At 49.8% G+C, this 27804-nt stretch overlaps 1 protein-coding gene across 1 annotated transcript; it reads left to right on the forward strand.

Annotated features, from left to right (window-relative positions):
• LOC131347889 (syntaxin-10-like) lies at positions 1-27804 on the forward strand. The gene is made up of 8 exons (XM_058382339.1): positions 1-125; positions 685-854; positions 11663-11757; positions 12007-12069; positions 20229-20321; positions 20436-20542; positions 25668-25762; positions 25889-27804. Exons 1-8 carry the CDS (start codon positions 97-99, stop codon positions 25963-25965), a joined length of 729 nt encoding a protein of 242 aa, XP_058238322.1. The 5' UTR covers positions 1-96; the 3' UTR covers positions 25966-27804.

Here is a 27804-nt window from a genome sequence, read left to right on the forward strand (position 1 = left end):
GCAGCAGTCTGTTGTTTCCGGCTTCACTGCGCTGGAGCTCAATCGCTCAGTTCCTGGTGTCTAAAGTCTCGGGCTTCACTGTGCTGAAGATGCACCATGGATGATCCGTTCTTCGTCGTTAAAGCGTAAATAATCACTAACTCTCACAAACCCTCTCTATTCTCATTTCGATAATCGTATCAGTTCTTAAATACAGCTTTTATATACACATTTAGCTAGCCTGCTAGGTAGACTCGGTGTTAAGTTAGCAGCCCTGTTAATGTGTGTGTGTGTGTGTGTGTGTGTGTGTGTGAGAGAATAATAATAATCACAGAACCACTCTCACTGTGTGAAGTATTTTAATAAATAAATATAAATGTAGATCCCAGGTAGGCTCATGATAAACACACACACACACACACACACACTAATGCTGCGGTGAGTAAATTGTGTCTTTATCACCTGTGTAATTGTTCAGACTGAATAAATATTCATGTTTACTCCTCCACGTTCACTCAGCTGTTTTGTTATGAATAAATGTTTATTCAGTCTGAACAGTTACACACAGTTCACACCAGCATGTTTAAGCTTTATGAAATCACACTGAATTACAGAAAGCTTACACAACGTGTTTGTGTTTAATGGTGTGTTGTTTTGAGGATGTGGGGAACACTCATGATCACACACCCTCTGTCTCTCTGTCAGTGAGGTACAGAAAGCAGTGCAGCGTGGGCGGGGACTTTGTGAGAGATGGGCGGAGCTTCTCCAGGAAGAAGAACCTGTGAGCCGAGATGAACTGGACTGGAGCAAAAATGAACTTCGCAACTGTTTACGGGCCATCGAGTGGGACCTGGAGGATCTACAGGAGACAATCAGTATCCTAGAGAGAGAGAGGGGTACACTATCTGGAGAGAGAGAGAGAGAGAGAGAGGGGTACACTATCTGGAGAGAGAGAGAGAGAGAGAGAGAGGGGTACACTATCTGGAGAGAGAGAGAGAGAGAGAGAGGGGTACACTATCTGGAGAGAGAGAGAGAGAGAGAGGGGTACACTATCTGGAGAGAGAGAGAGTGGGGTACACTATCTGGAGAGAGAGAGAGAGAGAGAGGGGTACACTATCTGGAGAGAGAGAGAGAGGGGTACACTATCTGGAGAGAGAGAGAGAGAGAGAGAGAGAGGTACACTATCTGGAGAGAGAGAGAGAGAGGGGTACACTATCTGGAGAGAGAGAGAGAGAGAGAGAGAGGTACACTATCTGGAGAGAGAGAGAGAGAGAGAGAGAGAGGTACACTATCTGGAGAGAGAGAGAGAGAGGGGTACACTATCTGGAGAGAGAGAGAGAGAGAGAGAGAGAGAGAGGTACACTATCTGGAGAGAGAGAGAGAGAGAGAGAGAGAGAGGTACACTATCTGGAGAGAGAGAGAGAGGGGTACACTATCTGGAGAGAGAGAGAGAGAGGGGTACACTATCTGGAGAGAGAGAGAGAGGGGTACACTATCTGGAGAGAGAGAGAGAGAGAGAGAGAGGGGTACACTATCTGGAGAGAGAGGGGTACACTATCTGGAGAGAGAGAGAGAGAGAGGGGTACACTATCTGGAGAGAGAGAGAGAGAGAGAGAGGTACACTATCTGGAGAGAGAGAGAGAGAGAGAGAGAGGTACACTATCTGGAGAGAGAGAGAGAGAGAGAGAGAGAGAGGTACACTATCTGGAGAGAGAGAGAGAGAGAGGTACACTATCTGGAGAGAGAGAGAGAGAGAGAGAGAGAGAGAGGTACACTATCTGGAGAGAGAGAGAGAGGTACACTATCTGGAGAGAGAGAGAGAGAGGTACACTATCTGGAGAGAGAGAGAGAGAGGGGTACACTATCTGGAGAGAGAGGGGTACACTATCTGGAGAGAGAGAGAGAGAGAGAGAGGTACACTATCTGGAGAGAGAGAGAGAGAGGTACACTATCTGGAGAGAGAGAGAGAGAGGTACACTATCTGGAGAGAGAGAGAGAGAGAGGGGTACACTATCTGGAGAGAGAGAGAGAGAGAGAGAGAGGTACACTATCTGGAGAGAGAGAGAGAGAGAGGTACACTATCTGGAGAGAGAGAGAGAGAGGTACACTATCTGGAGAGAGAGAGAGAGAGAGAGAGAGAGGGGTACACTATCTGGAGAGAGAGAGAGAGAGAGAGAGGTACACTATCTGGAGAGAGAGAGAGAGAGGTACACTATCTGGAGAGAGAGAGAGAGAGAGAGGGGTACACTATCTGGAGAGAGAGAGAGAGAGAGAGGGGTACACTATCTGGAGAGAGAGAGAGAGAGAGAGAGAGGGGTACACTATCTGGAGAGAGAGAGAGAGAGAGAGGGGTACACTATCTGGAGAGAGAGAGAGAGGGGTACACTATCTGGAGAGAGAGGGGTACACTATCTGGAGAGAGAGAGAGAGAGAGGGGTACACTATCTGGAGAGAGAGAGAGAGAGAGAGGGGTACACTATCTGGAGAGAGAGAGAGAGAGAGGGGTACACTATCTGGAGAGAGAGGGGTACACTATCTGGAGAGAGAGAGAGAGGGGTACACTATCTGGAGAGAGAGAGAGAGGGGTACACTATCTGGAGAGAGAGGGGTACACTATCTGGAGAGAGAGAGAGAGAGGTACACTATCTGGAGAGAGAGAGAGAGAGAGAGAGAGGGGGGTACACTATCTGGAGAGAGAGAGAGAGAGGTACACTATCTGGAGAGAGAGAGAGGGGTACACTATCTGGAGAGAGAGGGGTACACTATCTGGAGAGAGAGAGAGAGGGGTACACTATCTGGAGAGAGAGGGGTACACTATCTGGAGAGAGAGAGAGGGGTACACTATCTGGAGAGAGAGAGAGGGGTACACTATCTGGAGAGAGAGGGGTACACTATCTGGAGAGAGAGAGAGAGAGAGAGAGAGTACACTATCTGGAGAGAGAGAGAGGTACACTATCTGGAGAGAGAGAGAGAGAGGGGTACACTATCTGGAGAGAGAGAGAGAGAGAGAGAGGGGTACACTATCTGGAGAGAGAGAGAGAGGGGTACACTATCTGGAGAGATAGGGGTACACTATCTGGAGAGAGAGGGGTACACTATCTGGAGAGAGAGAGAGAGAGAGAGAGGGGTACACTATCTGGAGAGAGAGAGAGGGGTACACTATCTGGAGAGAGAGGGGTACACTATCTGGAGAGAGAGAGAGAGAGGGGTACACTATCTGGAGAGAGAGAGAGAGAGAGGGGTACACTATCTGGAGAGAGAGGGGTACACTATCTGGAGAGAGAGAGAGAGAGAGAGAGGGGTACACTATCTGGAGAGAGAGAGAGAGAGGGGTACACTATCTGGAGAGAGAGAGAGAGAGAGAGAGAGAGAGAGAGGGGTACACTATCTGGAGAGAGAGAGAGAGAGGGGTACACTATCTGGAGAGAGAGAGAGAGAGGGGTACACTATCTGGAGAGAGAGAGAGAGAGAGGTACACTATCTGGAGAGAGAGAGAGAGAGAGAGGTACACTATCTGGAGAGAGAGAGAGAGAGGTACACTATCTGGAGAGAGAGAGAGAGAGGTACACTATCTGGAGAGAGAGAGGGGTACACTATCTGGAGAGAGAGAGAGAGAGGGGTACACTATCTGGAGAGAGAGAGAGGGGTACACTATCTGGAGAGAGAGAGAGGGGTACACTATCTGGAGAGAGAGAGAGAGAGGTACACTATCTGGAGAGAGAGAGAGGTACACTATCTGGAGAGAGAGGGGTACACTATCTGGAGAGAGGGGTACACTATCTGGAGAGAGAGAGAGAGGGGTACACTATCTGGAGAGAGAGAGAGGGGTACACTATCTGGAGAGAGAGAGAGGGGTACACTATCTGGAGAGAGAGAGGGGTACACTATCTGGAGAGAGAGAGAGAGGGGTACACTATCTGGAGAGAGAGAGAGAGGGGTACACTATCTGGAGAGAGAGGGGTACACTATCTGCAGAGAGAGAGAGAGGGGAACACTATCTGGAGAGAGAGGGGTACACAATCAGGAGAGAGAGAGAGGGGTACACTATCTGGAGAGAGAGAGGTACACTATCTGGAGAGAGAGAGAGTACACTATGTGGAGAGAGAGAGAGAGGGGTACACTATCTGGAGAGAGAGGGGTACACTATCTGGAGAGAGAGAGAGAGAGGTACACTATCTGGAGAGAGAGAGAGAGAGAGGGGGGGGTACACTATCTGGAGAGAGAGGGGTACACTATCTGGAGAGAGAGAGAGAGAGAGAGAGAGAGGGGTACACTATCTGGAGAGAGAGAGAGGGGTACACTATCTGGAGAGAGAGAGAGGGGTACACTATCTGGAGAGAGAGAGAGGGGTACACTATCTGGAGAGAGAGAGAGGGGTACACTATCTGGAGAGAGAGAGAGGGGTACACTATCTGGAGAGAGAGAGAGAGAGAGAGAGAGAGGGGTACACTATCTGGAGAGAGACAGAGAGAGAGAGGGGTACACTATCTGGAGAGAGAGAGGGGTACACTATCTGGAGAGAGAGAGAGAGAGAGGGGTACACTATCTGGAGAGAGAGAGAGAGAGAGAGGTACACTATCTGGAGAGAGAGAGAGAGAGAGAGAGAGAGAGAGGTACACTATCTGGAGAGAGAGAGAGAGAGAGAGACAGGCACACTATCTGGAGAGAGAGAGAGGGTACACTATCTGGAGAGAGAGAGAGAGAGAGGTACACTATCTGGAGAGAGAGATAGAGAGAGAGGTACACTATCTGGAGAGAGAGAGAGGTACACTATCTGGAGAGAGAGAGAGAGAGAGAGAGAGAGGTACACTATCTGGAGAGAGAGAGAGAGAGGTACACTATCTGGAGAGAGAGAGAGAGAGAGAGAGAGAGAGAGAGAGGTACACTATCTGGAGAGAGAGATAGAGAGAGAGGTACACTATCTGGAGAGAGAGAGAGAGAGGTACACTATCTGGAGAGAGAGAGAGAGAGAGAGAGGTACACTATCTGGAGAGAGAGAGAGAGAGGTACACTATCTGGAGAGAGAGAGAGAGAGAGAGGTACACTATCTGGAGAGAGAGAGAGAGAGGTACACTATCTGGAGAGAGAGAGAGAGAGGTACACTATCTGGAGAGAGAGAGAGAGGTACACTATCTGGAGAGAGAGAGAGGTACACTATCTGGAGAGAGAGAGAGAGAGGTACACTATCTGGAGAGAGAGAGAGAGGGACACTATCTGGAGAGAGAGAGAGAGAGAGAGAGGTACACTATCTGGAGAGAGAGAGAGAGGTACACTATCTGGAGAGAGAGAGAGAGTACACTATCTGGAGAGAGAGAGAGGTACACTATCTGGAGAGAGAGAGAGAGAGAGAGAGAGAGAGAGGTACACTATCTGGAGAGAGAGAGAGAGGTACACTATCTGGAGAGAGAGAGAGAGAGAGAGGTACACTATCTGGAGAGAGAGAGAGAGAGAGAGAGAGAGCACACTATCTGGAGAGAGAGAGAGAGAGAGAGTACACTATCTGGAGAGAGAGAGGGGTACACTATCTGGAGAGAGAGAGAGAGAGAGAGAGAGGTACACTATCTGGAGAGAGAGAGAGAGAGAGAGAGAGGTACACTATCTGGAGAGAGAGAGAGGGGTACACTATCTGGAGAGAGAGAGAGAGGGGTACACTATCTGGAGAGAGAGGGGTACACTATCTGGAGAGAGAGAGAGAGGGGTACACTATCTGGAGAGAGAGGGGTACACTATCTGGAGAGAGAGGGGTACACTATCTGGAGAGAGAGAGAGAGAGAGGTACACTATCTGGAGAGAGAGAGAGAGAGAGAGGTACACTATCTGGAGAGAGAGAGAGAGAGAGGTACACTATCTGGAGAGAGAGAGAGAGAGAGAGGTACACTATCTGGAGAGAGAGAGAGAGAGAGAGAGGTACACTATCTGGAGAGAGAGAGAGAGGGGTACACTATCTGGAGAGAGAGAGAGAGGGGTACACTATCTGGAGAGAGAGAGAGAGAGAGAGAGGTACACTATCTGGAGAGAGAGAGAGAGAGAGAGTGAGGTACACTATCTGGAGAGAGAGAGAGGGGTACACTATCTGGAGAGAGAGAGAGAGAGAGAGAGAGGTACACTATCTGGAGACAGAGAGAGAGAGAGAGAGAGAGAGAGAGAGGTACACTATCTGGAGAGAGAGAGAGGGGTACACTATCTGGAGAGAGAGAGAGAGAGGGGTACACTATCTGGAGAGAGAGAGAGAGAGGGGTACACTATCTGGAGAGAGAGGGGTACACTATCTGGAGAGAGAGAGAGAGAGAGGGGTACACTATCTGGAGAGAGAGAGAGAGAGAGAGGGGTACACTATCTGGAGAGAGAGAGAGAGAGGGGTACACTATCTGGAGAGAGAGAGAGAGAGAGAGGGGTACACTATCTGGAGAGAGAGAGAGAGAGAGAGAGGGGTACACTATCTGGAGAGAGAGAGAGAGAGAGAGAGAGAGAGGGGTACACTATCTGGAGAGAGAGAGAGAGAGAGAGGGGTACACTATCTGGAGAGAGAGAGAGAGAGAGAGGGGTACACTATCTGGAGAGAGAGAGAGAGAGAGAGAGAGGTACACTATCTGGAGAGAGAGAGAGAGAGGGGTACACTATCTGGAGAGAGAGGGGACCACTATCTGGAGAGAGAGAGAGGGGTACACTATCTGGAGAGAGAGAGAGGGGTACACTATCTGGAGAGAGAGAGAGAGAGAGAGAGAGAGAGAGAGAGAGAGAGAGTACACTATCTGGAGAGAGAGAGAGTACACTATCTGGAGAGAGAGAGAGAGGGGGTACACTATCTGGAGAGAGAGAGAGAGAGTACACTATCTGGAGAGAGAGAGAGGTACACTATCTGGAGAGAGAGAGAGAGAGAGAGAGTACACTATCTGGAGAGAGAGAGAGAGAGTACACTATCTGGAGAGAGAGGGTACACTATCTGGAGAGAGAGAGAGAGAGAGAGAGTACACTATCTGGAGAGAGAGAGAGAGGTACACTATCTGGAGAGAGAGAGAGAGAGAGAGAGGTACACTATCTGGAGAGAGAGAGAGAGGTACACTATCTGGAGAGAGAGAGAGAGAGAGAGAGGTACACTATCTGGAGAGAGAGAGAGAGGTACACTATCTGGAGAGAGAGAGAGAGGTACACTATCTGGAGAGAGAGAGAGAGAGGTACACTATCTGGAGAGAGAGAGAGAGAGAGAGAGAGAGAGAGGTACACTATCTGGAGAGAGAGAGAGAGAGGTACACTATCTGGAGAGAGAGGGGTACACTATCTGGAGAGAGAGAGAGAGAGAGGTACACTATCTGGAGAGAGAGAGAGAGAGTACACTATCTGGAGAGAGAGAGAGAGAGAGGGGCACACTATCTGGAGAGAGAGAGAGAGAGGGGTACACTATCTGGAGAGAGAGGGGTACACTATCTGGAGAGAGAGAGAGGGGTACACTATCTGGAGAGAGAGAGAGGGGTACACTATCTGGAGAGAGAGAGAGGGGTACACTATCTGGAGAGAGAGAGAGGGGTACACTATCTGGAGAGAGAGAGAGAGGGGTACACTATCTGGAGAGAGAGAGAGAGGGGTACACTATCTGGAGAGATAGGGGTACACTATCTGGAGAGAGAGAGAGAGAGAGAGAGGGGTACACTATCTGGAGAGAGAGAGAGAGAGAGAGAGAGAGGGGGTACACTATCTGGAGAGAGAGAGAGAGAGAGAGAGAGAGAGGGCACACTATCTGGAGAGAGAGAGAGAGAGAGGTACACTATCTGGAGAGAGAGAGAGAGAGGTACACTATCTGGAGAGAGAGAGAGAGAGAGAGAGAGAGAGGGGTACACTATCTGGAGAGAGAGAGAGAGAGAGAGAGAGAGGTACACTATCTGGAGAGAGAGAGAGAGAGAGGTACACTATCTGGAGAGAGAGAGAGAGAGAGAGAGAGAGAGAGAGAGAGGTACACTATCTGGAGAGAGAGAGAGAGAGAGGTACACTATCTGGAGAGAGAGAGAGAGAGAGGGACACTATCTGGAGAGAGAGAGAGAGAGAGAGAGTACACTATCTGGAGAGAGAGAGAGAGATACACTATCTGGAGAGAGAGAGAGAGAGAGAGGTACACTATCTGGAGAGAGAGAGAGGGGTACACTATCTGGAGAGAGAGAGAGAGAGAGAGAGAGAGAGGTACACTATCTGGAGAGAGAGAGAGAGAGAGAGAGAGAGGTACACTATCTGGAGAGAGAGAGAGGGGTACACTATCTGGAGAGAGAGAGAGAGAGAGAGAGAGGGTACACTATCTGGAGAGAGAGAGAGAGAGAGAGAGAGGGTACACTATCTGGAGAGAGAGAGAGAGAGAGAGAGGTACACTATCTGGAGAGAGAGAGAGAGGGGTACACTATCTGGAGAGAGAGGGTACACTATCTGGAGAGAGAGAGAGGTACACTATCTGGAGAGAGAGAGAGGTACACTATCTGGAGAGAGAGAGAGTACACTATCTGGAGAGAGAGAGAGTACACTATCTGGAGAGAGAGAGAGTACACTATCTGGAGAGAGAGAGAGGTACACTATCTGGAGAGAGAGAGAGGGGTACACTATCTGGAGAGAGAGAGGGGTACACTATCTGGAGAGAGAGAGAGGGGTACACTATCTGGAGAGAGAGAGAGGGGTACACTATCTGGAGAGAGAGGGGTACACTATCTGGAGAGAGAGAGAGAGAGAGAGAGGGGGGTACACTATCTGGAGAGAGAGGGGTACACTATCTGGAGAGAGAGAGAGAGAGAGAGAGAGAGAGGTACACTATCTGGAGAGAGAGAGAGGGGTACACTATCTGGAGAGAGAGAGAGGGGTACACTATCTGGAGAGAGAGAGAGAGAGGGGTACACTATCTGGAGAGAGAGGGGTACACTATCTGGAGAGAGAGGGGTACACTATCTGGAGAGAGAGAGAGAGAGAGAGAGAGAGAGGTACACTATCTGGAGAGAGAGAGGGTACACTATCTGGAGAGAGAGAGAGAGAGAGAGAGAGGTACACTATCTGGAGAGAGAGAGAGGTACACTATCTGGAGAGAGAGAGAGAGAGAGAGTACACTATCTGGAGAGAGAGAGAGAGGGTACACTATCTGGAGAGAGTGGGGTACACTATCTGGAGATAGAGAGAGGGAGAGAGAGGGGGGTACACTATCTGGAGGGAGAGAGGTACACTATCTGCCGCGGGAGAGAGAACGGGAGAGGGAGGAGTACACTATCTGGAGAGAGAGAGTACACTATCTGGAGAGAGAGAGAGGTACACTATCTGGAGAGAGAGAGAGGGTACACTATCTGGAGAGAGAGAGAGGTACACTATCTGGAGAGAGAGAGTACACTATCTGGAGAGAGGGGTCCACTATCTGGAGAGAGAGAGAGAGAGAGGGGTACACTATCTGGAGAGAGAGAGAGGGGTACACTATCTGGAGAGAGAGAGAGGGGTACACTATCTGGAGAGAGAGAGAGGGGTACACTATCTGGAGAGAGAGAGGGGTACACTATCTGGAGAGCGAGAGAGAGAGAGAGGTACACTATCTGGAGAGAGAGAGAGGGGTACACTATCTGGAGAGAGAGAGAGAGAGAGAGAGGAACACTATCTGGAGAGAGAGAGAGAGAGAGAGGTACACTATCTGGAGAGAGAGAGAGAGGTACACTATCTGGAGAGAGAGAGAGAGGTACACTATCTGGAGAGAGAGAGAGAGGTACACTATCTGGAGAGAGAGAGAGAGAGAGAGAGAGAGAGAGGTACACTATCTGGAGAGAGAGAGAGAGAGAGAGAGGTACACTATCTGGAGAGAGAGAGAGAGAGAGAGAGAGAGAGAGAGGTACACTATCTGGAGAGAGAGAGAGAGGTACACTATCTGGAGAGAGAGAGAGAGAGAGAGGTACACTATCTGGAGAGAGAGAGAGAGAGAGAGAGGTACACTATCTGGAGAGAGAGAGAGAGAGGTACACTATCTGGAGAGAGAGAGAGAGAGAGAGGTACACTATCTGGAGAGAGAGAGAGAGGTACACTATCTGGAGAGAGAGAGAGAGAGAGAGGTACACTATCTGGAGAGAGAGAGAGAGGTACACTATCTGGAGAGAGAGAGAGAGAGAGGTACACTATCTGGAGAGAGAGAGAGAGAGAGAGGCACACTATCTGGAGAGAGAGAGAGAGTACACTATCTGGAGAGAGAGAGAGAGAGAGAGAGTACACTATCTGGAGAGAGAGAGAGAGAGGTACACTATCTGGAGAGAGAGAGAGAGAGAGAGTACACTATCTGGAGAGAGAGAGAGAGAGGTACACTATCTGGAGAGAGAGAGAGAGAGAGAGTACACTATCTGGAGAGAGAGAGAGAGGTACACTATCTGGAGAGAGAGACACTATCTGGAGAGAGAGAGAGAGAGAGAGTACACTATCTGGAGAGAGAGAGAGGTACACTATCTGGAGAGAGAGAGAGAGAGGTACACTATCTGGAGAGAGAGAGAGAGGGACACTATCTGGAGACAGAGAGAGAGAGAGGTACACTATCTGGAGAGAGAGAGAGAGGTACACTATCTGGAGAGAGAGAGGGAGGTACACTATCTGGAGAGAGAGAGAGAGAGGTACACTATCTGGAGAGAGAGAGAGTGGTACACTATCTGGAGAGAGAGAGAGGTACACTATCTGGAGAGAGAGAGAGAGAGCTCCACGATCTGGAGAGAGAGAGAGAGAGAGAGAGAGAGGTACACTATCTGGAGAGAGAGAGAGAGAGAGAGAGAGCGGTACACTTTCTGGAGAGAGAGAGAGTACACTATCTGGAGAGAGAGAGAGAGAGTACACTATCTGGAGAGAGAGAGAGAGAGAGAGGTACACTATCTGGAGAGAGAGAGAGGGTACACTATCTGGAGAGAGAGAGAGAGAGAGAGAGGTACACTATCTGGAGAGAGAGAGAGAGAGGTACACTATCTGGAGAGAGAGAGAGAGAGAGAGGTACACTATCTGGAGAGAGAGAGAGAGAGAGAGAGAGAGAGAGAGAGAGAGAGAGAGGTACACTATCTGGAGAGAGAGAGAGAGAGGTACACTATCTGGAGAGAGAGAGAGAGAGAGAGAGAGAGGTACACTATCTGGAGAGAGAGAGAGAGAGGTACACTATCTGGAGAGAGAGAGAGAGAGAGAGAGAGAGAGGTACACTATCTGGAGAGAGAGAGAGAGAGGTACACTATCTGGAGAGAGAGAGAGAGAGAGAGAGAGAGAGAGGTACACTATCTGGAGAGAGAGAGAGAGAGAGAGAGGTACACTATCTGGAGAGAGAGAGAGAGGGGTACACTATCTGGAGAGAGAGAGAGAGTGTGTGTGTGTGTTTGTCTACCTGTGTGTGTGTGTGTGTTTTTGTCTACCTGTGTGTGTGTGTGTGTTTGTCTACCTGTGTGTGTGTGTGTTTGTCTACCTGTGTGTGTGTTTGTCTACCTGTGTGTGTGTGTTTGTCTACCTGTGTGTGTGTGTTTGTCTACCTGTGTGTGTGTGTGTTTGTCTACCTGTGTGTGTGTGTTTGTCTACCTGTGTTTGTGTGTGTGTGTTTGTCTACCTGTGTGTGTGTGTGTGTGTTTGTCTACCTGTGTGTGTGTGTGTGTGTGTTTGTCTACCTGTGTGTGTGTGTGTTTGTCTACCTGTGTGTGTGTGTGTGGTGTGTGAGCCTTGACTCAGTGAGGTATTGTACAGTCGAACCCTGGTAAGTTCCGTCTGTGTGAGAACGAACTACAGGAGAGAAGAGAGTTTGTGGAGCAAACACGCACTGCTGTACAGGTACACACACACACACACACACACACACACACACACACACACACACACATCTTATCCAGTTCCACTCCTACATCAGTAGCAGCAGATCACAGCACATGTAGATTCTCATGAATCTCTTTCTATTTCAGTGTCACTTTCATTCCTGTGGGTTTCTCACTCATGCTGTAGAGCACTGAGAGTCTTCACTGACACACTGTGTGTGTGTGTGTGTGTGTGTGTGTGTGTGTGTGTGTGTGTGTGTGTGTGTAGGAGATGAAGCAGCAGCTCTCTAGTCCCTCTGCTGTTGCTCAGGTGGAGAAGAAGAACAGGCAGGTGAGACATCATCTCTACGTCTTTGGTTGTGTTTGTTTTGTAATGAAGAGTGAGATGTCTCAGGTTTTCACTGTCCCTGAGACAGAGGACAGGATTCATCCCCTGGGAGAATAATAAAGATTTACACACAGCTGCAGGAGAGAGGAGGGGAGAACAGGAGAGAGGAGGGGAGAACAGGAGAGAGGAGGGGAGAACAGGAGAGAGGAGGAGAGAACAGGAGAGAGGAGGAGAGAACAGGAGAGAGGAGGGGAGAACAGGAGAGAGGAGGAGAGAACAGGAGAGAGGAGGAGAGAACAGGAGAGAGGAGGGGAGAACAGGAGAGAGGAGGAGAGAACAGGGGAGGAGAGAACAGGAGAGAGGAGGAGAGAAGATGGGAGAACAGGAGAGAGGAGGAGAGAACAGGAGAGAGGAGGGGAGAGGAGGGGAGAACAGGAGAGAGGAGGGGAGAACAGGAGAGAGGAGGGGAGAACAGGGGAGGAGAGAACAGGAGAGAAGAGGAGAGAGGATGGGAGAACAGGAGAGGAGAGGAGGAGAGAACAGGAGAGAACAGGAGAGAGGAGGGGAGAACAGGGGAGGAGAGAACAGGAGAGAGGACGAGAGAACAGGAGAGAGGAGGGGAGAACAGGGGAGGAGAGAACAGGAGAGAAGAGGAGAGAGGATGGGAGAACAGGAGAGAGGAGGGGAGAACAGGGGAGGAGAGGAGAGAACAGGGGAGAAGAGGAGAGAACAGGAGAGAGGAGAACAGGAGAGAAGAGGGGAGAACAGGGGAGAAGAGGAGAGAACAGGGGAGAAGAGGAGAGAACAGGGGAGAAGAGGAGAGAACAGGAGAGGAGGGGAGAACAGGAGAGAGGAGGGGAGAACAGGAGAGAAGAGGGGAGAACAGGGGAGGAGAGAACAGGGGAGAAGAGGAGAGAACAGGGGAGAACAGGGGAGAAGAGGAGAGAAGAGGAGAGAGGAGGGGAGAAGAGGAGAGAAGAGGGGAGAACAGGGGAGGAGAGAACAGGGGAGAAGAGGAGAGAACAGGGGAGAAGAGGAGAGAAGAGGGGAGAGGAGGAGAGAACAGGAGAGAGGAGGGGAGAACAGGGGAGAAGAGGAGAGAACAGGGGAGAAGAGGAGAGAAGAGGGGAGAGGAGGAGAGAACAGGAGAGAGGAGGGGAGAACAGGGGAGGAGAGGAGAGAACAGGGGAGAAGAGGAGAGAACGGGAGAAGAGGAGAGAGGAGAGGAGAACAGGAGAGAAGAGGGGAGAACAGGGGAGAGGAGGAGAGAACAGGGGAGAGGAGGAGAGAACAGGAGAGAAGAGGAGAGAACAGGGGAGAAGAGGAGAGAACGGGAGAAGAGGAGAGAACAGGAGAGAAGAGGAGAGAAGAGGAGAGAACAGGGGAGAAGAGGAGAGAAGAGGAGAGAAGAGAACGGGAGAAGAGGAGAGAACAGGAGAGAAGAGGAGAGAACAGGGGAGAAGAGGAGAGAACAGGGGAGAAGAGGAGAGAACAGGGGAGAACAGGAGAGAGGAGGGGAGAACAGGAGAGAAGAGGAGAGAACAGTGGAGAAGAGGAGAGAACAGGGGAGAAGAGAACGGGAGAAGAGGAGAGAACAGGGAGAGAGAGGAGAGAACAGGGGAGAAGAGGAGAGAAGAGGAGAGAACAGGAGAGAAGAGGAGAGAGCAGGGAGAAGAGGAGAGAAGAGGAGTGAACAGGGGAGAAGAGGAGAGAACGGGAGAAGAGGAGAGAACAGGAGAGAAGAGGAGAGAACGGGAGAAGAGGAGAGAACGGGAGGAGGGAACAGGGGAGAAGAGGAGAGAACAGGGGAGAAGAGGAGAGAACAGGGGAGAAGAGGAGAGAACAGGAGAGAAGAGGGGAGAACAGGGGAGGAGAGAACAGGGGAGAAGAGGAGAGAGGAGGGGAGAAGAGGGGAGAGGAGGGGAGAACGGGAGAGAACAGGGGAGAGGAGGAGAGAAGAGAAGAGAACAGGAGAGAAGAGGAGAGAACAGGAGAGAGGAGGGGAGAACAGGGGAGGAGAGAACAGGAGAGAGGAGGAGAGAACAGGAGAGAGGAGGGGAGAACAGGGGAGGAGAGAACAGGAGAGAAGAGGAGAGAGGATGGGAGAACAGGAGAGAGGAGGGGAGAACAGGGGAGGAGAGGAGAGAACAGGGGAGAAGAGGAGAGAACAGGAGAGAGGAGAACAGGAGAGAAGAGGGGAGAACAGGGGAGAAGAGGAGAGAACAGGGGAGAAGAGGAGAGAACAGGGGAGAAGAGGAGAGAACAGGGGAGAAGAGGAGAGAACAGGAGAGAGGAGGGGAGAACAGGAGAGAAGAGGGGAGAACAGGGGAGAAGAGGAGAGAACAGGGGAGAAGAGGAGAGAACAGGGGAGAAGAGGAGAGAACAGGGGAGAAGAGGAGAGAACAGGGGAGAAGAGGAGAGAATGGGAGAAGAGGAGAGAACAGGAGAGAAGAGGAGAGAACAGGAGAGAGGAGGGGAGAACAGGAGAGAGGAGGAGAGAACAGGAGAGAGGAGGAGAGAACAGGAGAGAGGAGGAGAGAACAGGGGAGGAGAGAACAGGAGAGAGGAGGAGAGAAGATGGGAGAACAGGAGAGAGGAGGAGAGAACAGGAGAGAGGAGGGGAGAGGAGGGGAGAACAGGAGAGAGGAGGGGAGAACAGGAGAGAGGAGGGGAGAACAGGGGAGGAGAGAACAGGAGAGAAGAGGAGAGAGGATGGGAGAACAGGAGAGGAGAGGAGGAGAGAACAGGAGAGAGGAGGGGAGAACAGGGGAGGAGAGAACAGGAGAGAGGAGGAGAGAACAGGAGAGAGGAGGGGAGAACAGGGGAGGAGAGAACAGGAGAGAAGAGGAGAGAGGATGGGAGAACAGGAGAGAGGAGGGGAGAACAGGGGAGGAGAGGAGAGAACAGGGGAGAAGAGGAGAGAACAGGAGAGAGGAGAACAGGAGAGAAGAGGGGAGAACAGGGGAGAAGAGGAGAGAACAGGGGAGAAGAGGAGAGGAGGGGAGAACAGGAGAGAGGAGGGGAGAACAGGAGAGAAGAGGGGAGAACAGGGGAGGAGAGAACAGGGGAGAAGAGGAGAGAACAGGGGAGAAGAGGAGAGAAGAGGAGAGAGGAGGGGAGAAGAGGGGAGAACAGGGGAGGAGAGAACAGGGGAGAAGAGGAGAGAACAGGGGAGAAGAGGAGAGAAGAGGGGAGAGGAGGAGAGAACAGGAGAGAGGAGGGGAGAACAGGGGAGGAGAGGAGAGAACAGGGGAGAAGAGGAGAGAACAGGGGAGAAGAGGAGAGAACAGGAGAGAGGAGAGGAGAACAGGAGAGAAGAGGGGAGAAGAGGAGAGAACAGGGGAGAGGAGGAGAGAACAGGGGAGAGCAGGAGAGAACAGGAGAGAAGAGGAGAGAACGGGAGAAGAGGAGAGAACAGGAGAGAAGAGGAGAGAACGGGAGAAGAGGAGAGAACAGGAGAGAAGAGGAGAGAACAGGGGAGAAGAGGAGAGAACAGGGGAGAAGAGGAGAGAACAGGGGAGAAGAGGAGAGAACGGGAGAAGAGGAGAGAACAGGAGAGAAGAGGAGAGAACAGGGGAGAAGAGGAGAGAACAGGGGAGAAGAGGAGAGAACAGGGGAGAAGAGGAGAGAACAGGGGAGAAGAGGAGAGAACAGGGGAGAGGAGAAGAGAAGAGAACAGGGGAGAAGAGGAGAGAACAGGGGAGAAGAGGAGAGAACGGGAGAAGAGGAGAGAACAGGAGAGAAGAGGAGAGAACGGGAGAAGAGGAGAGAACAGGAGAGAAGAAGAGAGAACGGGAGAAGAGGAGAGAACAGGGGAGAAGAGGAGAGAACAGGGGAGAAGAGGAGAGAACAGGGGAGAAGAGGAGAGAACAGGGGAGAGGAGGAGAGAAGAGAAGAGAACAGGGGAGAAGAGGAGAGAAGAGGAGAGAACAGGGGAGAAGAGGAGAGAACGGGAGAAGAGGAGAGAACGGGAGAAGAGGAGAGAACAGGAGAGAAGAGGAGAGAACGGGAGAAGAGGAGAGAACAGGAGAGAAGAGGAGAGAACGGGAGAAGAGGAGAGAGGAGGAGAGAACAGGGGAGAAGAGGAGAGAACAGGGGAGAAGAGGAGAGAACAGGGGAGAGGAGGAGAGAAGAGAAGAGAACAGGGGAGAAGAGGAGAGAACGGGAGAAGAGGAGAGAACGGGAGAGAAGAGGAGAGAACAGGGGAGAAGAGGAGAGAACGAGAGAAGAGGAGAGAACAGGAGAGAAGAGGAGAGAAGAGGAGAGAACAGGGGAGAAGAGGAGAGAACGGGAGAAGAGGAGAGAGGAGGGGAGAACAGGAGAGAAGAGGAGAGAACAGGAGAGAACAGGGGAGAAGAGGAGAGAACAGGGGAGAAGAGGAGAGAACAGGAGAGAGGAGGGGAGAACAGGAGAGAGGAGGGGAGAACAGGAGAGAAGAGGAGAGAACAGGGGAGAAGAGGAGAGAACAGGGGAGAGGAGGAGAGAACAGGAGAGAAGAGGAGAGAACAGGGGAGAAGAGGAGAGAAGAGGAGAGAACAGGGGAGAAGAGGAGAGAACGGGAGAAGAGGAGAGAACAGGAGAGAGGAGGAGAGAACAGGGGAGAAGAGGAGAGAACAGGGGAGAAGAGGAGAGAACAGGGGAGAGGAGGAGAGAACAGGAGAGAAGAGGAGAGAACAGGGGAGAAGAGGAGAGAAGAGGAGAGAACAGGGGAGAAGAGGAGAGAACGGGAGAAGAGGAGAGAACAGGAGAGAAGAGGAGAGAACAGGGGAGAAGAGGAGAGAACAGGGGAGAAGAGGAGAGAACAGGGGAGAGGAGGAGAGAAGAGAAGAGAACAGGGGAGAAGAGGAGAGAAGAGGATAGAAGAGGAGAGAACAGGGGAGAAGAGGAGAGAACGGGAGAAGAGGAGAGAACGGGAGAGAAGAGGAGAGAACAGGGGAGAAGAGGAGAGAACGGGAGAAGAGGAGAGAACGGGAGAGAAGAGGAGAGAACAGGGGAGAAGAGGAGAGAACGAGAGAAGAGGAGAGAAGAGGAGAGAACGGGAGAAGAGGAGAGAACAGGGGAGAAGAGGAGAGAACAGGGGAGAAGAGGAGAAGAGGAGAGAACGGGAGAGAAGAGGAGAGAACGGGAGAGAAGAGGAGAGAACAGGGGAGAAGAGGAGAGAACGAGAGAAGAGGAGAGAACAGGGGAGAAGAGGAGAGAACAGGGGAGAAGAGGAGAGAACGGGAGAGAAGAGGAGAGAACAGGGGAGAAGAGGAGAGAACAGGGGAGAAGAGGAGAGAAGAGGAGAGAACAGGGGAGAAGAGGAGAGAACGGGAGAAGAGGAGAGAACGGGAGAGAAGAGGAGAGAACGGGAGAAGAGGAGAGAACGAGAGAAGAGGAGAGAACAGGGGAGAAGAGGATAGAAGAGGAGAGAACAGGGGAGAAGAGGAGAGAACGGGAGAAGAGGAGAGAACGGGAGAGAAGAGGAGAGAACGAGAGAAGAGGAGAGAAGAGGAGAGAACAGGGGAGAAGAGGAGAGAACGGGAGAAGAGGAGAGAACAGGAGAGAAGAGGAGAGAACAGGGGAGAAGAGGAGAGAACAGGGGAGAAGAGGAGAGAACAGGAGAGAACAGGGGAGAAGAGGAGAGAACGGGAGAAGAGGAGAGAACAGGGGAGAAGAGGAGAGAACAGGGGAGAAGAGGAGAGAACAGGGGAGAAGAGGAGAGAACGGGAGAAGAGGAGAGAACAGGGGAGAGGAGGAGAGAAGAGAAGAGAACAGGGGAGAAGAGGAGAGAAGAGGATAGAAGAGGAGAGAACAGGGGAGAAGAGGAGAGAACGGGAGAAGAGGAGAGAACAGGGGAGAAGAGGAGAGAACGGGAGAAGAGGAGAGAACAGGGGAGAAGAGGAGAGAACAGGGGAGAAGAGGAGAGAACAGGAGAGAGGAGGGGAGAACAGGAGAGAAGAGGAGAGAACAGGAGAGAAGAGGAGAGAACAGTGGAGAAGAGGAGAGAACAGGGGAGAAGAGGAGAGGAGGAGAGATGAGGAGAGAACAAGGGAGAAGAGGAGAGAACAGGGGAGAAGAGGAGAGAACAGGGGAGAAGAGGAGAGAGGAGGGGAGAACAGGAGAGAGGAGGGGAGAACAGGAGAGAGGAGGGGAGAACAGGAGAGAACAGGGGAGAAGAGGAGAGAACAGGGGAGAAGAGGGGAGAGGAGGAGAGAACAGGAGAGAAGAGGAGAGAACAGGAGAGAGGAGGGGAGAGGAGGAGAGAACAGGAGAGAAGAGGAGAGAACAGGAGAGAAGAGGAGAGAACAGGGGAGAAGAGGAGAGAACAGGGGAGAAGAGGAGAGAACAGGGGAGAGGAGGAGAGAGGAGGGGAGAAGAGGAGAGAACAGGGGAGAAGAGGAGAGAACAGGGGAGAAGAGGAGAGAACAGGGGAGAAGAGGAGAGAACAGGGGAGAAGAGGAGAGAACAGGGGAGAGGAGGAGAGAACAGGGGAGAAGAGGAGAGAACAGGGGAGAGGAGGAGAGAACAGGGGAGAGGAGGAGAGAACAGGGGAGAAGAGGAGAGAACAGGGGAGAAGAGGAGAGAACAGGGGAGAAGAGGAGAGAACAGGGGAGAAGAGGAGAGAACAGGGGAGAGGAGGAGAGAACAGGAGAGAAGAGGAGAGAACAGGGGAGAAGAGGAGAGAACGGGAGAAGAGGAGAGAACAGGAGAGAACAGGGGAGAAGAGGAGAGAACAGGGGAGAAGAGGAGAGAACTGGGGAGAGGAGGAGAGAAGAGAAGAGAACAGGGGAGAAGAGGAGAGAACGGGAGAAGAGGAGAGAACAGGGGAGACGAGGAGAGAACGAGAGAAGAGGAGAGAAGAGGAGAGAAGAGGGGAGAAGAGGAGAGAAGAGGAGAGAAGAGGAGAGAACAGGGGAGAAGAGGAGAGAACGGGAGAAGAGGAGAGAACAGGGGAGAGGAGGAGAGAACAGGGGAGAGGAGGAGAGAACAGGGGAGAAGAGAGAGGAGGGGAGAACAGGGGAGAGGAGGGGAGAACAGGGGAGAAGAGGAGAGAACAGGGGAGAAGAGGAGAGAACAGGAGAGAAGAGGAGAGAACAGGGGAGAAGAGGGGAGAGGAGGGGAGAACAGGAGAGAGGAGGGGAGAACAGGGGAGGAAAGAACAGGAGAGAAGAGGAGAGAACAGGAGAGAAGAGGAGAGAACAGGGGAGAAGAGGAGAGAACAGGGGAGAAGAGGAGAGAACAGGGGAGAAGAGGAGTGAACAGGGGAGAAGAAGAGAGAACAGGGGAGAGGAGGGGAGAACAGGAGAGAGGAGGAGAGAACAGGAGAGAGGAGGGGAGAGGAGGGGAGAAGAGAGAGGAGTGGAGAACAGGGGAGAAGAGGAGAGAGGAGGGGAGAACAGGGGAGAAGAGGAGAGAACAGGGGAGAAGAGGAGAGAGGAGGGGAGAAGAGGAGGAGAGAACAGGGGAGAAGAGGAGAGAGGAGGGGAGAAGAGGAGGAGAGAACAGGGGAGAAGAGGAGAGAGGAGGGGAGAAGAGGAGGAGAGAACAGGGGAGAAGAGGAGGAGAGAAGAGGAGAGAGGAGGGGAGAAGAGGAGGAGAGAACAGGGGAGAAGAGGAGAGAGGAGGGGAGAAGAGGAGGAGAGAAGAGGAGAGAACAGGGGAGAAGAGGAGGAGAGAAGAGGGGAGAAGAGGAGAGAGGAGGGGAGAAGAGGAGGAGAGAACAGGGGAGAAGAGGAGGAGAGAAGAGGAGAGAACAGGGGAGAAGAGGAGAGAGGAGGGGAGAAGAGGAGGAGAGAACAGGGGAGAAGAGGAGAGAGGAGGGGAGAAGAGGAGGAGAGAAGAGGAGAGAACAGGGGAGAAGAGGAGGAGAGAAGAGGAGAGAACAGGGGAGAATAGGAGAGAGGAGGGGAGAAGAGGAGGAGAGAAGAGGAGAGAGGAGGGGAGAAGAGGAGGAGAGAACAGGGGAGACGAGGAGGAGAGAAGAGGGGAGAAGAGGAGAGAGGAGGGGAGAAGAGGAGGAGAGAACAGGGGAGACGAGGAGGAGAGAAGAGGAGAGAGGAGGGGAGAAGAGAACCTCAGCAGAGTCTCACACTCTGGATCTCAGAGTGTCAGTGATGTTGGACAATACTTGTGTGTGTGTGTGTGTGTGTGTGTGTGTGTGTGTGTGTGTGTGTGTGTAGGCTCTGTTGGACACACAGCGGTATGCAGATTTAGATTCTCACCTGGTATCAGCAAACTCGAGGTACATTGAAGAACAACAGGAGCAGCAGCAGGTACATACAACATTTGTATTATTGTGTGTGTGGGGGGGGGCCTGATAGTTCATGAGCTGTTCTATTGTGTGTGTGTGTGTGTGTGTGTGTGTGTGTGTGTGTGTGTGTGTGTAGCTGATAGTTCAGGAGCAGGATGAGCAGTTGGAGCTGGTTTCCGGAAGTATCCGTGTTCTGAAGGACATGAGTGCCAGGATTGGAGATGAACTGGATGAGCAGTCTGTGTAAGACACACACACACACACACACACACACACACACACACACACACACACTATGCTCAGAGCTATACTACAGTGATAATTAAGTAGTTAAAGCTACAGGATGCTGTACTACATGAGAGCTGGAGTGAGGAAGGTGTGTGAGAGATCTACCTCAGTGCTGCTGACTTTAATGAGGAGAGTGTTCTCAGAGAGAGAGAGAGAGAGAGAGAATTAAATTTTAAAAATCCTTTAATGAGTTAAATCAATTCTCACCATAAACTACATCACTTTATAATACCAGCCTAGATCCAATAAAAAAAGAAAGAAAAAAGAAAAAATAAGCAAAGAAGAAAGCATCCAATTATACAGTACTTAGAGAAACAAAGAAAAAAAGCAAAAACTACTTTCTAACACTTGCAGTCAAAAGGTCAAAAATTCATAGGGATGCCACAATACTCAATATAATATTGAAGCATTCGGTACGACCTCCACGGTTCAATACGCGTGTGTGAACCGCATTTTTTTCGGTTTTTCCTTAAAATAATAATAACCATGCGTTTATTACTCTCTGAACTTCCTGTTTGTGTTTATTACTCTCTGAACTTCCTGTTTGTGTTTATTACTCTCTGTACTTCCTGTTTGTGTTTATTACTCTCTGAACTTCCTGTTTGTGTTTATTACTCTCTGTACTTCCTGTTTGTGTTTATTACTCTCTGAACTTCCTGTTTGTGTTTATTACTCTCTGAACTTCCTGTTTGTGTTTATTACTCTCTGAACTTCCTGTTTGTGTTTGCCTGTACTGCATGTCTACGCGCTGAGACAGACACGCCTTCCCGCGAGTAAATACCCATTCAGTGAGCGCTAAAGTTAGGGGCGGTAACCATGCTTGTGATGCTGGTGTCAGATTTGACTCTAACCCTGGAGAGCGGTGAAGTGAGACAGAAACACGAGGAAGCAGCTCCGTCTCTCAGATCTGTGGTGTGGGGACATTTCAGATTCGTTGTTCACTATGATGCCGATGAAACAAAAACACTAAACAAAAACATGTCTGTGTTTAAGCGCTGTTCCACACGAGTTACATACTGACATGGAAATACTTCAACATGACCACACACCTGCAGCTCCATCACCCAGAGATATCACTGTGTTAAAAACTGCAGTACGTATTGAACCGTAGGTTAACTGTATTGTTGCATCCCTAGTAGGTTAGAATTTTCCACATCATCAGTACATAATAAGTCGTTTATCCCCATGTACAGGTAAACACTGGTAGCTTCCCCACTACAACATAGTATGCATGTTCTATTCTGAACCTCACGGCCACTAGACCCTTGAACATCGCCAGCAAATCTACTGCAGCCTTGCCTAGCATTTTGTTCTTTCTTGATTTCCAAATGGCTAATTTTGCCGGTCCAGACAGAAAGTTTAGCAGTACTATACTATGTTTCTGTCTCACAAAATATTTCGGCCAAAAAATTAAACACCACAAAGGGAACGTGCCACCTGGAACCGAAAACCAGTGTTCTAGCAGTGCGAAGATGTTCTGAGGCCGCTTTTACTTCACAAAGAGGTGAAAGAGTGTCTCTGAACAATAAGGACAACCCTCCCCAACACTAGGATCGAGGTCCACCCGATTTATGTTCGTGGCTATCGCACCGTGTACTATCCTCCAGTGGAGGTCACCCGTCCGTTTGTCGATTGGGCGCTTGTTCAGGGACTGCCAGCAGCCTTTAGGGGAAGACTCATTGCCAAAAAACTCAGTCCATCTGCTGGCTGGAACTCCCACCAAGGACCATGCATAACACACCTTCACCTTAAAGGTGCTCAATGCTGGAGTATCAAAAGATAAGAGTAACCTCTCCTCCTTTCTCCACTCCTCCACAGCAGCACTGATAACAAGTGTAGGGAAGTCATAATGGCCTCCCTCTCTCCACTGAACAATGGCCTGTTCAGGAACTCCTGATGCTCTGCAGGCAGTGACCTCCATATCTCTGCTCTTAGTTGGCCCAATATTCGGTGTGAACTATTATTCCCAGTCCTTTCCACAAGAGCTGCTGGGTCGATGCCCACTAAGTGACTCAACTTCATGCATCTGGCAGTCCTTAAACTTTAGCACAAACTAGCTGAAGACAACAGCCTTGATAATCCAGCTGCTGTGTCAGGCATCCTCGAGAAAGAGAACATCCTCCATGCTTTCAGCATTGATCTGTAGAATGGTGTAAGCTCCACCAGGTCAACTACTTGTGGCTTCATGAGAAAAAGGTGTTTGTCAAACCCCATTCCTCCTGCTCTCTTCAGAAGCATAGTGGCTGTATCCTGCCAGGCAAAGTTCCTCTGGTATAACAGTCTCTGAGCAGCTTGAAGTCTAAGTCATTATCCTGGACCTGATGTCCACCAGGCCCTGTCCACCTTCTTGTACCGGTAGATGGAGTACAGATGCTCTGACCCAGTGCTGACCTGACCAGAAGAAACTCACCAACTGCCACTGCACAAGTCCTGCCAGTGGTTGATGTACACTCAATCTGTGCCACAGAGTGGAAGCAGCAAGGTTATTGGCAACTAAAACTCTCCCTCTGTAGGACAGCTGGGGTAGCGTCCATTTCCATATAGACAACTTGGTGCACACCCTCTCCACTACACCCTCCCAGTTCTGCTTCAGAAAGTCATCTGTTCCTAAGAAGACACCCAGCATTTTTAACCCATTCCTGCCCCACTTAAGGTTTTCGGGTAGCCTTGGTGGATGCCCTGGTGATTCTTGACCAGCCCATAAAGCCTCACTTTGTAGAAGAAGCTAACTGTACTCTGTACCCAATTTAAATATCTCTCCAATACCAAAGGCTGACAGCACTGCACATTGACAGGAAATGGAAAAATCTGTCTCTGCTGCATTTGACAAGGACTTCATAAAAATCACCCTCAGTGCAGTTCCAGAACTGTTTATAAAAGTCAGATGGTAATCCATCAACACCAGGTGACCGGCCTGAAGCGAGCTGACTCACTGTAGTGGTGAGCTCCTCCAGTGTGATGTCACAATCCAGAAATGTGGTTGATTCATCTGAAGAAATCCATACAAAAGTTGTGCAGTGCAGTCCGAATCACAGCAGTGTACAGGGCGGAATAAAAATCCACCGCATGCTTACGCATCTCAGTAATCTCAGTGGTCACTCTGCCATCAGGTAGGCGGAGACAGACCATCTGTTTACTTTGAGCTGTTGAGCGTTCAAGGTTAAAAAAAAGTGTCCATATCCACAAGGTTTGTGAATTGAGATCTCACCAATGCTCCCTTTACTTTTTCATGCTGATATGTCCCGAGCTCCTTCCTCTTTTGTTGTAGAGTCATTAGTAACCTGGGATCATGCATAGTTGTCATCTTGAGCTGAGTAGAGTGTATCTCTTTTTCAAGCACTTTAATAGTCCGCTTTGCTCTGGTGCTTGACATTGCAGTGTACTGTTGACAGAACATCTTCATTTTAATCTTTCCAACAACCCACCACTGTCTCAGATTTACAAAATCACCTTTTTTGTTTTCCAGTGCTCCCAGAAGAGTACAATTTGCCCACAAAAAATATCATCCTGCAGTAACTTTGTATTGAAATGCCAGAAGGGTGGTTTGCTGGAGAGGTGCGACAAGACTACTGAAAGATGGTCAGAAAAACTTAAACTTATGGTCAGAAGACAATAAACTTCATCAGGAAAGAAGTCTCACCTGTTTTCCAAATGTCTCATCTAGAAAGTTGTTGACTTCCTCTAAGGTGTACAGGGACTCATCTGCCTGAGAAGATCTCTGGGGATCTCAAGGACATCAGCAACAGATTCCTGTGATATTTTAAGATCACTTTCATTAACACTGTTTCCAGTTTCACTTTCATCTGAAGTCACTTACTGTGAGATCTGCATTGCTTACCATATCAGACCACAAAACGTTATCATTTACCTCCGACATGATCTCATCACTCTGCATTACTACTGCACTGGTAAAAGGAAACGCACTTTTGGCCTGAGTCTGTTTCCCCGTGGGGGTAGGGGCCTCCGACTCGGGCCGAGCGGGAGGTCCCGCACTTTCCTCTGCATGACTAACCTCGGCACGCCCGGTAAGCTCCACCATTTCACCTGCCGTTGCACCGGCCACCTCACCGGCCTCCATGCCAACATCCATGCCATCCCCCTGCCCCCTGTGAGGACAGGCCAGCCGTTTGTGCCCGATGTCACCACGTTCAAAGCACTTCACCGTGCCTGTGCTCGCGTAAATCATGTACGTTCTCTGTTCATACTTCAAACTGAAGGAGATTTCAGGCGAGTCTACAAACATAAACACCGCTCTCCTAAAGGATGTTACATGTTTTAATGTGGGATTTTTACAACCTAGCGGGATCATTTTCAGCACACTCGCGGGTTTTCCGAAGCGCATGAGCTCACACTAAAGCACTTCGTTGGACAATTTGAGATCGTAGCTTTAACAGAGGGAGTAAACAACGGGAAACTGTATACCATTCTTTCATTCATAACAATTCCACTTTCTAGCACACGATTAAAAAAAACCCCGTTCTTTTAAAAACACCACTACTGCTTTATTCATTCGGGAAGCAGAGATAATGTTTTTGCAACCAGCCTTCGCACCAACCGCTATGAGAACGTCCTCCACCCTTACCCTGTCTTCAGGTACCTGAATCCATAGCAGAGAGATAGCGATGGTGTCTCCTGCTGAGACGCCATGCCTGTCTTAATACTACTACTGTCAACCAGCTTCAAAAACACTCACCAAATCACGCAGAAAAGGGAAAAAAAAGATGTGAACAGGTTTCACACCCGCAGAGTCTCACCCCCTACAACCCTCACCCGACCCCCAGCATGCACCAGAGAGAGCGAGAGAGAGAGACAGACAGACAGACAGAGAGATAGAGCTGTTTACAGAGAATGAGGTTTTAACACCAAGCAGAATGTTTCCAGAGTGAGGCGTTCCCATAGAAAGAGGTTTTCCCAGAAAGCTGTTTAGAGCAGTAGCCATTACTCTGTGGTCAGAGGAGAGCTTTTCAATATATCCTGTAAGAACTAACCAAACCCTGCTAAAGCATTTAACACACACACACACACACATTTAAAAGAGAAAGAAGAAACAGTGTGTGTGTGTGTGTGTGTGTGTGTGTAGTATGTTAGGGGAGTTCAGTGAGGAGATGGAACAGTCGGGTTCCAGAATGGATTCAGTGCTCAAGAAACTGGAAAAAGTTTCACACATGACCAGCAGTGAGTACACACATACACACACACATACACACACACACACACATTATAATGACTTTTTATTGAGGATTGTTTACATCTCTGTCTTTAGTGTGTATTATTAATGTGTTTGTGTGTGTGTGTGGTTAGGCCGGAGACAGTGGTGTGCTATAGGTGCTCTTCTCATCATCCTCCTCGTCGTTCTCATCCTCTTCTTTACTCTGTGAGAGACAGAACTGTCTGGCTGAGCGACTGAGAGACAGACAGACAGACAGACAGAGAGAGACAGACAAATGTGTTCTCCTCCACCAGCAGACTGTTAATCTCTCTCTCTCTCTCTCTCTCCCTCTCTCTCTCTGTGATTGAGTTTTTAGTGTTAATATTTTTACACTGCACTGGTGATAAAGCTGAACAGTGAGCTGAGAGTTATGTATAGAATTATGCTTTTATATAATGATGCGATAATAATCTTTTTTATCACGCTTTGTCTCTCATGATGGTGGAGTAAAGACTTTGTTGACTCTGTTGTTCTAAACAGCCTTGTTTTTATTTTCTAAACTTACAAAAACTGAAAACTAATAAACCTAAAAAGTGATAGAGAAAATCTGAAGTAATAAAACCTGTGACATGGTGAATAAATGCACGTCACACACACACACCTGCATTTCATATGACTGAACACACGCACATACACTATATTGCCAAAAGTATTCTCTCACCTGCCTTGACTCGCATATGAACTTAAGTGACATCCCATTCCTAATCCATAGGGTTCAACATGACGTCGGTCCACCCTTTGCAGCTATAACAGCTTCAACTCTTCTGGGAAGGCTGTCCACAAGGTTTAGGAGTGTGTTTATGGGAATTTTTGACCATTCTTCCAGAAGCGCATTTGTGAGGTCACACACTGATGTTGGACGAGAAGGTCTGGCTCTCAGTCTCCGCTCTAATTCATCCCAAAGGTGTTCTATCGGGTTGAGGTCAGGACTCTGTGCAGGCCAGTCAAGTTCATCCACACCAGACTGTCATCCATGTCTTTATGGACCTTGCTTTGTGCACTGGTGCACAGTCATGTTGGAAGAGGAAGGGGCCAGCTCCAAACTGTTCCCACAAAGTTGGGAGCATGGAATTGTCCAAAATGTCTTGGTATGCTGAAGCATTCAGAGTTCCTTTCACTGGAACTAAGGGGCCAAGCCCAGCTCCTGAAAAACAACCCCACACCATAATCCCCCCTCCACCAAACTTTACACTTGGCACAATGCAGTCAGACAAGTACCGTTCTCCTGGCAACCGCCAAACCCAGACTCGTCCATCAGATGGCCAGATGGAGAAGCGTGATTCGTCACTCCAGAGAACGCGTCTCCACTGCTCTAGAGTCCAGTGGCGGCGTGCTTTACACCACTGCATCCGACGCTTTGCATTGCACTTGGTGATGTATGGCTTGGATGCAGCTGCTCGGCCATGGAAACCCATTCCATGAAGCTCTCTGCGCACTGTTCTTGAGCTAATCTGAAGGCCACATGAAGTTTGGAGGTCTGTAGCGATTGACTCTGCAGAAAGTTGGCGACCTCTTCGCACTATGCGCCTCAGCATCCGCTGACCCCGCTCCGTCAGTTTACGTGGCCTACCACTTCGTGGCTGAGTTGCTGTGGTTCCCAAACACTTCCACGTTCTTATAATACAGCTGACAGTTGACTGTGGAATATTTAGGAGCGAGGAAATTTCACGACTGGATTTGTTGCACAGGTGGCATCCTATCACAGTTCCACGCTGGATACACACCTGTGGCCGTGGAAGTGATTGGAACACCTGATTCTGATTATTTGGATGGGTGAGCGAATACTTTTGGCAATATAGTGTACATCATAAAGAGACAGATGAGAGGGGATTTACTTTCTTTTCTCAAATACATGACCTTAATGCTTTATAAATGCTCTGATGAACCCTGTGTGTAATCCTGCACACACACACCAGTCTTTACCCAGCATTCCCTCTGACACAGTGTTACAAACACATTCATGTTTGTGTTTTCATCATAAAATTAAACAGTTTATGATGCCTGTAAA

Source organism: Hemibagrus wyckioides, linkage group LG27, assembly GCF_019097595.1.
Source record: "Hemibagrus wyckioides isolate EC202008001 linkage group LG27, SWU_Hwy_1.0, whole genome shotgun sequence".
Lineage (NCBI taxonomy): Eukaryota > Metazoa > Chordata > Actinopteri > Siluriformes > Bagridae > Hemibagrus > Hemibagrus wyckioides.

Bases quoted from the DNA above. Each gene is read 5' to 3' on its own strand.
- LOC131347889 (XM_058382339.1), top strand. From the start codon at position 97: ATGGATGATCCGTTCTTCGTCGTTAAAGC. The intron at 11,758-12,006 runs GTACACACACAC...GTGTGTGTGTAG, and splicing joins AAACACGCACTGCTGTACAG to GAGATGAAGCAGCAGCTCTC. The intron at 20,322-20,435 runs GTACATACAACA...GTGTGTGTGTAG, and splicing joins AACAACAGGAGCAGCAGCAG to CTGATAGTTCAGGAGCAGGA.